General features: G+C 38.4%; 2 protein-coding genes across 2 annotated transcripts in view; one reads left to right on the top strand and one right to left on the bottom strand.

Annotated features, from left to right (window-relative positions):
• samd4a (sterile alpha motif domain containing 4A) overlaps nt 1-12,284 on the bottom strand; it is a 57,660-nt gene that overhangs the window by 17,125 nt on the left and 28,251 nt on the right. The window contains exon 3 of the mRNA XM_032560288.1: nt 9,132-9,731. Within this exon, the coding sequence (XP_032416179.1) occupies nt 9,132-9,731 (600 nt within the window). The remainder of the gene's footprint in view (nt 1-9,131; nt 9,732-12,284) is intronic.
• On the top strand, nt 596-3,829 carry LOC116718399 (tripartite motif-containing protein 16-like). The gene has a single exon (XM_032560289.1). It carries the CDS (start codon nt 1,099-1,101, stop codon nt 2,767-2,769), a length of 1,671 nt encoding a protein of 556 aa, XP_032416180.1. The 5' UTR covers nt 596-1,098; the 3' UTR covers nt 2,770-3,829.

The raw sequence follows: 12,284 nt of genomic DNA on the forward strand, positions 1-12,284 counted from the left end.
TCATCTGAGCTCCAAAATTTAATTCTGAATCACCAGTTGGTCCTTTAATAAATAAAAATAAAAACAAGACAATGATCTATCATGTCATGACGCAGCAGAAAACTGAATTCCTCTGTTCTGGCCAATAGTCAGAATGGGAACACATTAAAAATCTTCAGACCGGAACATTCAGAGTCACATAAAGACAGTTACAAAATCAGCCTTCTATCACTTGGATAACATTTCCAGGCTTAAAGGACTAATGTCCTACACATTTATCATTAGAAGTTGATCCAGAAAGCTGCTAAAACCAGGAAGCCAAAGCATAAGACCCAGTTCTACAGTAAAGTCCTTCCACCGGCCGAGAGAATAGACATTAAGTTACTGCAGTTAGTTTTTAAATCACTGAAGAATTTAGCACCACAATACATTAAAGATCTGCTGTTGTATCAACCTTTCAGACCTTTCAGGTCTTCTGCTTCTGGTTCTGTTCTGCACCCTGACGACCAGGAATGGAGAAGCAGCATTCAGCTTCTATGCACCACAAATCTGGAACAAACTTCCAGAAAACTGCAAAACAAATGAAACACTGAGTGCCTTTAAATCTAGACTAAAAACCCACCAGTTTAAAGTTAATTTTGACCAATAATAACTGGAACATTGATCAACATGTCTGATATGTGGCATATGGTGATATATGATGGTACTGGACAAAATGTGTGTCTCTGGTTTCAAAATTTGTCACTTTATGATGTTTTTACAACCATTTATGTATATTTTTATAATATAAATCACTTTGAATTACCATGTTTCTGCAATATACCATACAAATAAACTTGATCCATTGATTGCTGTAGTTACATTTCTAAAACAGGACAACCAGACTCCCTCTTTATATCATCCATTTGGTTAATCATCTTCCAGACTTTCCCTAAGGCAGATTTTTCTGTTCTTCCTGCTGTTAAACACGCCTTAATGCTGAGTTGATCCAAAGTCTGCTGAGGTGAAAGCTGATTGGCTGCAGCCCCTCTGCACTGACACCTGATTTACAGACAAAAGTTCAAACCTGTTTCTGTTTTCAGGAAATGAAACTCACAGTCACTGTGACTGAAAGCAGAAATGGAGCAGAATCAGCTCGACCGAGAAACGTTCTCCTGTTTGATCTGTCTGGATCTACTGAAGGATCCGGTGACTACTTCCTGTGGACACAGCTACTGTATGAACTGTATTAAAACCCACTGGGATGGAGAGGATTGGAAGAGGATCCACAGCTGCCCTCAGTGCAGGGAGACATTCATACCGAGGCCTGTGCTAAAGAAGAACACCATGCTAGCAGCTTTAGTGGAGCAGCTGAAGAAGACTGGACTCCAAGCTGCTCCTGCTGACCACTGCTATGCTGGACATGAAGATGTGGCCTGTGATTTCTGCACTGGAAGAAAACTGAAAGCCATCAAGTCCTGTTTAGTCTGTCTGGCCTCTTTCTGTGAGAAACACCTTCAGCCTCATTATGATTCAGCTGCTTTTAAGAAACACAAGCTGGTGGAGCCGTCCAAGAACCTCCAGGACAACATCTGCTCTAAGCATGATAAGTTATTGGAGATCTTCTGCCGCACCGATCAGAAGTGTGTCTGTTATCTCTGCACCATGGATGAACATAAAGGTCATGACACAGTCTCAGCTGCAACAGAAAGGACTGAGAGACAGAGAAAGCTGGAGGAGAGACGAGGAAACATCCAGCAGAGAATCCAGGACAGAGAGAAAGATGTGAAGCTGCTTCAACAGGAGGTGGAGGCCATCAATCGCTCTGCTGATAAAACAGTGGAGGACAGTGAGAAGATCTTCACTGAGCTGATCCGTCTCCTCCAGAAAAGAAGCTCTGATGTGAAGCAGCAGATCAGATCCCAGCAGGAAACTGAAGTGAGTCGAGTCAAAGAGCTTCAGGAGAAGCTGGAGCAGGAGATCCCTGAGCTGAAGAGGAAAGACGCTGAGCTGGAGCAGCTCTCACACACAGAGGATCACAACCAGTTTCTCCTCAACTATCCCTCACTGCCAGCACTCAGTGAGTCTACACACTCATCCAGGATCAACGTCCGTCCTCTGAGACACTTTGAGGACGTGACAGCAGCTGTGTCAGAGCTCAGAGAGAAACTACACGACGTCCTGAGAGACTCATGGACAAACATCTCACTGATGGTCACCGAGGTGGATGATTTACAACCAGAACCAGAACCAAAGAGCAGAGCTGGATTCCTAAAATATTCATGTGAAATAACTTTGGACCCAAACACAGCAAACACACGACTGGTACTATCAGAGGGGAACAGGAAGGTGACACTGATGAATCAACATCAGTCTTATTCTAGTCACCCAGACAGATTCACTGTTTATTATCAGGTTCTGAGTAGAGAGAGTCTGACTGGACGTTGTTACTGGGAGGTTAAGAGGAGCAGGTTTCAGGTTCGTATAGCAGTCGCACACAAGAATATCAGCAGAGCAGGAGGTGGGAATGAATGTGGATTTGGATTTAATGACAAATCTTGGGCATTACAGTGTTCCCAAAACAGTATTCGATTTTTTCACAACAACATCTGGACCCCCATCTCAGGTCCAGTTTCCTCCAGAGTCGGAGTGTACCTGGACCACAGAGCAGGTATTCTGTCCTTCTACAGCGTCACTGAAACCATGACTCTCCTCCACAGAGTCCAGACCACATTCACTGAACCGCTACTGGCTGGAGTTTGGGTTGGTCATACGATAAGAGACTCTGTGGAGTTCTGTAAACTCAGATAGATTTCCTCTCTTCACTCTGATTGTTGGTCAGATTAATGGTTCTGGTGTTTTCTCTTCTGTTCTGTTCTTCTTTATTTTTCAGCTTTAAATGTAGATCTCTGTGTTCCAGGAGCCATGAAGGAAATCACTGCTGATGTTTTTATTTTTAAATGACAGAAAGATATACAGTATCTCCACATGAAAATGTAAACATTCCTGGATGCTTATAGTTTTACTTTAATATTTGTATTAATGTACTTTGATGTTCTGGTTTCTCATGTTGTTTAAATCTGTTAATATTGAAATGAACTGAAGTAGCTTCTTTTTTCTTTATTTTGATCCAAATAAGAAACTGAATCTAACATCAATTTAGAACTGATGCTGTTTTCTTCTCAGTTCTTTAGGGGGTTGAATGCTTTTGAACAAAGTATTATTAATTTTTTTATTTGCAAAAATTTTTTTGAATTCTGTATAATTTTCTATCCACTTCACAGTTGTATACAACACTGTGTTGGTCTTTCACATTAAATTCCAATCAAATATATTTATGTTTGTGGTTGTAATGTGACAATCCAGAACGCTGCAGCTGGAGTTCTGACTAAAACCAGGAAGACAGAGAACATGACCTCTATTCTCAGAGCAGGTATTCTGTCCTTCTACAGCGTCTCTGAAACCATGACTCTCCTCCACAGAGTCCAGACCAGATTCACTGAACCGCCACTGGCTGGAGTTTCTGTTGGTCATACAATAAGAGACTCTGCAGAGTTCTGCAAACCCAATTAAATTTTCTCTCTGATTGTTGATCAGGGTTCATAGTTCTGATGTCTCTGTTGTTCTGTTCTTTATTTTTCTTTTTTTAAATGTAGTTCTCTGTGTTCCAGGAGCCATAAAGGAAATCACAGCTGATGTTTTCTATCACTCTGATATGACACAGAAATTTCTTCACATGAAAATCTGAGCTTCTCTTGGTTCTAATAGTTTTGTTTCAATATGTATATTGATGCATTTGGATGTTCTGGTTTCTCTTCCTTTGTTCTGCAGAACAAATGTTCTTGATTAAATCAATTGATGCTGAAGTGAACTGAAGTTGCTTCTGTTTTATTTACTGTGATCCAAAGAAACATAATATAGCAGGGATCATAAATATTTTCACGTCACCCGTCCCCCGCAGTGGCATTCCCTCCCCGAATTGAAATACTATTGCAAATTTGATCATATTTAATAATTTATCTGCACACACCACTGGCTCCAGCACTGTATGACCTGATTATCAAAACCTCTTTTTATTGTTCTAAGTCTCAAAACAATTTCCAAGTTCAGTTTATTAAGACAATCAGTAACATTTAATTAAGACTACTCAGTCTGAAAGAGAAAAGGTGCAAATGATTCACTGGGATGTGTATTTTTAGACTTTTTAAACTTGTAGAACTGTAAACATTATTAGTCAGCTTCTTTAGCCTATTATTTCTCACAAAATATGTAGTTTAACATTTACTGTGCAAATTTTGCAACAACACTTTTTATATTTCAGTTTGTCAGAAGGGATTAAAAGTTACATTTTGCATTAATAGTAAAAAGGGAGGCTTTGTCTATTTCATGGCCTTTTTCTGCAAACCAGTTACTTGCTTACGATAGAGTACACCCAGAGTAAGTTTTTTGGTTTGTGTTTTAAATACGAATAAAGCTGTACAAGAATAAAGTCAGAATTTTATGATAGCTCTTCATCACATTGCACTAAAATGAGGAATACTGAGGCTCTTGTAAAGTTATAGTTAGAATTGGTTTTACACATAAGAAAATACTTAATATTTTATCATGTCAGAATCAAATAATCAGCTGTAGGACTTTGTTTAATTGTTTAAACAACTTTTTATTTCAAATAAAGATTAGACTTGCTGAGCCCTTTTTTTTATTAAAATGACTTTTTACTCATAATTTAACAACTTTCTTCAATCTATAGTATAACTATTCTGCTCATATGACTTTGTTCTCATAATATTATGACTATGCTTGTATTTGAAAAAAAACCCCAATCTCTTAGCCTGGCCATAAAACTCTGTCATACTTGTTTTACTGAGCTCTGCTGCAGTTTATCGTTTCACGGTCAAATTTCTCCATCTCTCCTCTGTGACGGTACATCATAGAGGAGAGATCTGCGCTTGTATCCTCACCCTGTTTACAACAGTGCTGTGTAGGTTAGCTCTACTGTCTCGAACAGGCAGCCTATTGACTAATTTGAACACTGCTGCTACCTAGTGACCGGAGGCTTGTTTATCAGTTAAGCACGAATAAAGACAATTATTCGTGCACCTCACCACGCCTCCCTGGGGAGCACAGCCCACACGTAATACTTTGTTCACAAATATAAATCATTCTCACTGCTTGCTCAATGCTTTGAAAGCACAAAGTCAAGTTATATCATAGAGCTGCAGAAGCAAAGCTAATGTGGTGAATTTTAAACTTGACTCCTAATTGATGAAAAATTGTGCAAAGAAACAAAATTCCTCACAGGGGTTAATGTAAATATCCATACAGGTCAGCCTGTGTCCAGTTTGAGTGACTTTAAAATACTGTTAGTTTATAAATCACTGAACGGCTCAGCACCACAATACATTAAAGATCTGCTGGTGCATCAACCTTCCAGACCTTTCAGGTTTTCTGGTTCTGGTTCTGCTCTGCATCCAGAAGCAGAACCAAACACAGAGATGCAGCATTCAGCTTCTATGCACCGCAAATCTGGAATAAACTTCCAGAAAACTGCAAAACAGCCGAAACAGAGAGTTCCTTTAAATCTAGACTAAAAACCCAGCTGTTTAGAGTTGCTATTGATACATAATCAATTAAACATTAATCAACAATCTGATCAATTGATGATTTTGATGATGGTAATTGACAAAATGTAATTTGTCTCTGGTTTCACAACAGGTGACAATTTTATGAGGGTTTTTTTTTTTTTATGTTTTATGATATAAAGTGATTTGAAATGCTTTTGGGTTTAAATTAGCTAATCGTTCACCGTTATGTTAGATTAGCAGCTAATAGCAGCGGCAGCTAATCTACCTCAGCAATCACTTATTAAAAATGCCAAAATAAACATAAAGCCTGAAAACATAAAACTAACAGACTGAAAGTTCAGCTCTTTGCGTGGGAAATGTTTGTGTGTTTTTTGGGTGTTGAATCCTGATACATTAGTGGAGCTGTTGTCAGTCAGTTGCTATGACAACGAATCTGTGTAGCAGAGCTGACACAGAGTGAGAAAAAAATAAGAATATGTTTTGAATATTTGAGTTTTTCAACAGTTTTTCTGCTTTATTTTTCCCATTGCTGTGGTTCACTGCACTAAATTAATACCTACATCTCCAGGTTTCATGTTCTACCGCAGCAACGCAGCTATGCATCATGTAAAAGAATCGGATGTAAACTATAACATCCAACGATTCTGTTTGAATAAACTTGACTTTACTGAAGGTGAAGTCAGGGCTTGGTCTGGCAGATAATATAAAGATGAAAACATACATATTTTCTACAAGTGTCCAAACCTGCAGACAGACAATCATGCACAGTGACAGATTTACAGTCTTTCCTGTAAAAACAAAACAAAAAAACAATAAAAGACACCCTAGCATCCTGGAGACAACTCGAGGGGGTAAACAGGATAAAAACGGAGCCAAAGAGCTTTTTGTGCCGCCTCTCTGACTGGGTCGGCTGCCACCAACTCTCCAGTCTCTCCTCCTGAGTCCTATATGTGGTCCTCTTACTGTTGGCGCTATGTATAGGGCTTCATGAAGACCGTCTAAAATAGATGCCCAGCTAACATTTCAAGTTCCAGTCCCTAAATATTAGCTATTTTCTCTAAATACAGTCCGCCACAAAGGATGCCTTACAAGGGAACGGACGGCTGGTATGCGCTGCTGTGGCTCGGACTAAAGCTGGTTGGTTAGATCAGAATTTCTCTAACTTTTTCAGGTAGACGACCACTTAACTTGAAATTCCCCACAACATCTTAATAACATCTTTTAACTTGTTCATTATTGTTTTCTTTGTTCAGGCTACTTGGGGCAATTTGAGCTATTTAAAGATTTTGAAAGTGTGGAGTCTTAACTTTCTGATGATGTCAAACACATAATTTAAAAAGAAGTTGAGTTGTGTGAATTAATATCATTTTTAGGCTACTTGTAATAGGGATGCACAATATATCAGCACCAACATCAGTATTGGCCGATAGTCATTTTTTAACATATTGGTATCGGTCCAATGAATAAAACCGGGTCAATATGAAGAATCGATATTTATTTTTTCTGGTGGAGTTTTTCCCTAATAGTGTTGAAATGGTAGTGAGATATATATAATATCAGTAGGTACCAGTTATCGACCGTAACGGTTGGATATCAATTCAGATATCGGATATCAATTACAGTGCATTCCTAATTTGTGATTCAGAAGCATAATTGTAAAAAAATAGACTTGATTTGATTTAGCAGAAACAAAAATCTTCTTCTGCACTATTAAAAATTATCTACCCATTACTATCAATATTTTGTTTATCTGCCAATTCAATCATTTTTAACTAAGTAAAAATAACAGTAGCTGTTAACATGCAGGCAGACCATTGTAAACAAGTAAAGTCGTAAAAACGAAGAGCAATTCTCACCAACTGAGACTCGTTAACGGCATAAAGTCCTTCAAAAGAATCGAATCGCTCATAAACGTCACATCAGAAATGACTTAACTTCCTTCGATCATGTAAGTAACATGTAGGTGTTACATGTAAGTAATCCTGGAGTTATTTTCTTTCCACCGAAATCTTCAGTTTTTCTCTTGAGTGACCTGGTTTTAAGCCACTTATCCATTATTATTTTTAAACACAATTCTGTGGTAAACTAAATGTACGTTTCGCAATTTGAGCTCATGTCACAGCAAATAAACAGCTGTTTACGTGCAGTACCTTGTGGACCGCTAGGGGGCACCACAGTTTGAGAAAGACTGGTCTAGACCATGTGATGGGACAATAATCCAACACAATGCTGATAGATCAATCAGATACTGGGTATTTTCCAATAATAATTGGTAAAAGTACTTGAAAAATACTTTATCCTAGTTGTTTTCTGCTCGCCATCCAAACCAACGGGGCAAACTCCAGTTTATCAGTTGTGAAATCCTGAGGTTTTCGTCCGGGTCCGAGGCGGCAAGAGGCCCAGAATCCAAGAGTGAGTCGGGTTTTAAATGCGCATTTATTTATAAACCCCCTCAGCTGTTTCTTTCATCTTCCAGAAAAAGAAAGGAAAAAAATCCACAGAGCCCTTGCATTCATGTCTGGAAATATCCTGCGCTGACCATAGTTATGCTGAATTTCAACAGCCCTTCCCTGCCGGTTTGTCGTCTTCATGTGGACGCCGTGTAGCTGCTGTGTGGGTTTGTTGAGGGAGCCGCTGGTCTGAACTGTCCAGAGTGTGTTTACTGTGCCGACTATTTCAGTTTGGTGTTTTGATTAAACTCCAGGAAGTTTCAAACCTCTGGAAGTGACTAAAAATAGGCAGAGTTGGGTAGTAATTAGTTACATTTACTCAATTACATTTACTTGAGTAAGCTTTTTGGGAAAAAAAATTATTTATAGAAGTATTTGTACTACACTGTACTTTTTAATTTTACTTGTATAATTATATTATGAGGCATCACTTGAGTAACATTTCTGGATTCTCAAAATCAAACAAACCAAAAATTCACAGACACACCTGCAGTTTTTGTTAATTTCATAAGTTTTATATTTAAAAAACTGAGCTGTAAAAAAATTATTTTGCTTGATTTTGGTTTTTTATATGTATATAAATTATTGTCATTTTGATCCTTAAAATACCAAAACTTAGTTTTATATTTTGGTCAGTCCGACCATGTAATTTTTAAATCTTAAATGTTTGATAATTTGATCAGTTGCTCAGAACTTGAGTAATCTTTTGGATGACTACTTTTTACTTTTACTTGAAAAAAAATATGTTTGACTACGGAGTATTAATCAAGAAGCAAATTCAATAAACTATACTTTACCTGTCTCAATCTGAGTACTAAAATATACAGTTATGAAAAAATATGAGAATATTTGCGGTCCCAAACTGCCAGTAGAACTAATACTTTTTCATTAATATCAAGGAGTTACTTGCTTAAATCAAGCCCTATATTCTGCTGAAAAGTTACTTGTCTTATTTCAAAGCATACTGATGAATTTGCACTAGAAATGAGACAAAAATACTTGGTATAAAGTTCTGTTTTTGCAGTGTATTAATGATTTTTTTTAATGCATATTTGGTGTTTGAACTATTAAAACAGGCAGTTATAGCGGGATTTTAGCTACTAGCAGGCGGTTCTGCTGAAAGCATGACTTTACTTACTAGTGTTGCTTCCTCCACCGGTTCCAACAGTGTTGATGGTTGTCGGCACCGAGGTTGATGGGTAAAGTAGGAGATGTCCGTTCTCACAGCCCTGCTGCTGGTGCCAGCCTCCGCCGATCCCTGAGTCCCGGGAGTTCTGCCAGCCGTTGAGGCGGTCATCGGAGCCGTAGCGCTGGTGGTGGTGGTGCAGGTTGTACAGGTTCCCCGACGATGAAGAGTTTGTGGAAGACGAGGATCCCGACGAGGCGAGGGTGGACGGAGGCGTGGACTGGTGGTGGTGATGGTGGGGACCGGCGGCGGGAGGCGGCCTCTCCAGGGAGTCGCCCCGTGCGGCGGCCCTCTCCTCCAGGTGGTTCAGCCAGAGCGCCAGGGCGGCGCGGTCCTCCAGGGAGGTGGCCGGGTGGATGAGGGCGTAGGACAGCAGCTGGCGGGACTCCTCCAGGTGGTGGCCGTGCTCGATGGTGTGCGTCAGGATGCGCGGCAGCAGGCGCATGTACTCGCTCTTCGCCTCTGTGTTGCCCGGTTTGAGCAGAGGGAGGTGGGTGAGGACCAGAGAGATGATCCGCTCCTTAGGCTCGCCTTGCCACTGACTGATCAGACCTGTGACAAACAAAGAAACAAACACTATAAGCTTCATGAAGCAGTGCTAAAAATACACAAGAAAGTTAAGTTTCAAGAAGGGTTCAGTTGCGTTGGTCATATCTGTATTGAGTCAAAAATTAACAGCAATTATTTGGGTTATTTAGCCTGATATATTTCAAAGTTTCACCACGTTATTCATTAATTTATAAATGCAACAGTTTCAAATTAAACCTTTAGTTAGATTTAAAACAGAAGACCCCACCATGATGTCAAAAGTATTCAGCTTGCTGTACACATATTTAACTTCAAAACTAAATATTTTCCAGAATATTTAGAGTTAAATATTTAGCTCGCTACCTAGCTATTTAGCTTATAAACTGAAACTAGCCTGCTAACTAAATATTTGGCTAACAGCTAAATATTTAGGTTTCTATCTAGATATTTAGTTTATAAACTGAATGTTTAGCCTGCTAACTAAATATTCTGTTTAGAAAACTAAATATTTAGTTTGGAACTTAATATTTAGTTTACAAACTGAACATTTAGCTTGGTAACTAAATATTTTTGGAGCTAAATATTTAACTTGCCAACTAAATATGTAGCCTACAAACTAAATATTTAACATGGAAGCAAGTTTCAAATTAATAGCTATAATTTGGGTTATTTAGCCTGCGTATTTAGCTAATATGTGATAAATTGAAGAATATTTTTCAGTTGAAGATTCCAGAAACTCTTGAAGCCTTGAGGAGCAACTAGCACGATTCGACTCGTTGCCTTCATCAGGATGACGACCCATTGGTTCTTCAATATGTTTAGAGAAACCCAGACGGGAAGAAAAAGCTCCCATTTGGAGATGTGATTCATCGATGTAATTAGTAAACACCTGCACAGCTTTAAAATAGAAGACCTCACTATGATGTCAGGCCTACAGTCACCGATCCATTTAGATGTTTCGGTAAACACCGAGGTCCTGAAGGCTGAGCTGAACATAACCTGGAGGTCATGGAGCTCTATTGTTGTCTGTGAGCCGCTAGGATCCATTCCTGCCGCCTTGGGCCACAGCTATAGTTACCAGCAGGTCAGGTGGGCAGCTTCACTCAGCCGAACAAATAAAGACGGGACATAAGAGGAAGCAGGAACACTTCACATCCTGCGGAAAGTCACCAGCTGTAAGCTGGACCTCATGGCTCTGGCCTTCATATCCAACAGTCAGAGTTGGACCCAGTCTGGGTACAATGTCTGGGTACAATGTCTGGGTATGGTGAAGTAGTGATACTTCAACATATTTTTACTCAAGTAAAAATCAGCCAAGAAATTATTCAAGTAAGAGTAAAAAAAAGTATTTAGTAAAAAGTCTACTCAAGTAACAGATCAAATTATCAATCAAATAATATTTAAAAATGTCATCATCAGATGGACCAAAATATAAAGTTAAGTGAAATTTTTGTTATTTCAAGGACCAAAATGACAATAATTCTTGTCATTATAAAAATAACAAAATCAGGCAAAATACATTTTTTCAAATCAGTTTCTTACAATAATTTTTTAAAACTTTAACAAAAACAGCAGGTGTGTGTCTGGTAAAGTTTTGGTTAAAACATGTTTGTTTTTCATTCAGTGGATCCAGATATTTTACTCAAGAGTAGAAATACTTCATAATAAAATTACTTAAGTAAAAATAAAACGTACTAGTTCCACTTGCAGATAAATTCACTTATAAAAAGAAATATTCCCATGTTCAAATTTACTAAAGTAATGTTCTGTTACTGCATGGTAAACAATAAATGTTTATTTTCTTATTTAAAAAAAGGAATTGACTTGTTTTTAAAAAAATATTAAAATGTTTTAATATTTTAATGTTAATGTATGAAAATGCTTACATGTATAGATTTAAAAAATCTGTAGCATGTACCAATTTTTTATCCGATTAATTGAGTAATCGTCAAAAATCTGATTAATCGTTATAATAATCGATTAATCGGTGTTAGTTTCAATGAGTAGTATCAAGAATACTTTTGTTTTTCAGGGCTGAAAAACACATTTGAATATTTATTCTAACTCAATATTTATTCTGTGTGGAAATTTTTTTCACATCTTGGTTTTGTGGTCTGAACTGTCAAAAAGACAACAGCAACGCTCACTGGAAAAAAGGAGGAAAACGTTACAGCTTGAGGTTAGATCCAAAAAAGAAAAAAGAAAAAGAAAGCTCTCCTGTCGTAGAGTAGAGCAGACCCAGAGGCCCACATCTAGGGATGATGTAATACTGCGGACCAGGAAGCAGGGAAAGATGAGGTAAAGATAAGTAACAAAATATGGAATGGAAATAAATGGAATGAATTAAGCAGCAAGACGTGTAAACGGATCCAGGGAGTCACTGCGCCGCGCTCCAAGGGTGATGCAATCCCTCATTCCTCTGAGTGAAGCAATCCTGGGGCTATCTCAGAGCAGCAGTTGCTCCATGAATGAAACTCACGGTTGGAAAATACCAATTTGTTGCAGAAAAAGTGTAAGCTAGAAAAACTAACTTCAAATGTAGAGCTGCTCCGCCAGTTTTTAAAATGTCAACTTAAA

Source organism: Xiphophorus hellerii, chromosome 4 (assembly GCF_003331165.1).
Source record: "Xiphophorus hellerii strain 12219 chromosome 4, Xiphophorus_hellerii-4.1, whole genome shotgun sequence".
NCBI classification, from domain to species: domain Eukaryota; kingdom Metazoa; phylum Chordata; class Actinopteri; order Cyprinodontiformes; family Poeciliidae; genus Xiphophorus; species Xiphophorus hellerii.

Excerpts from the sequence above, each read along its gene's own strand:
- LOC116718399 (XM_032560289.1), top strand. The coding sequence starts at position 1,099 with ATGGAGCAGAATCAGCTCGACCGAGAAACGTTCTCCTGTTTGATCTGT.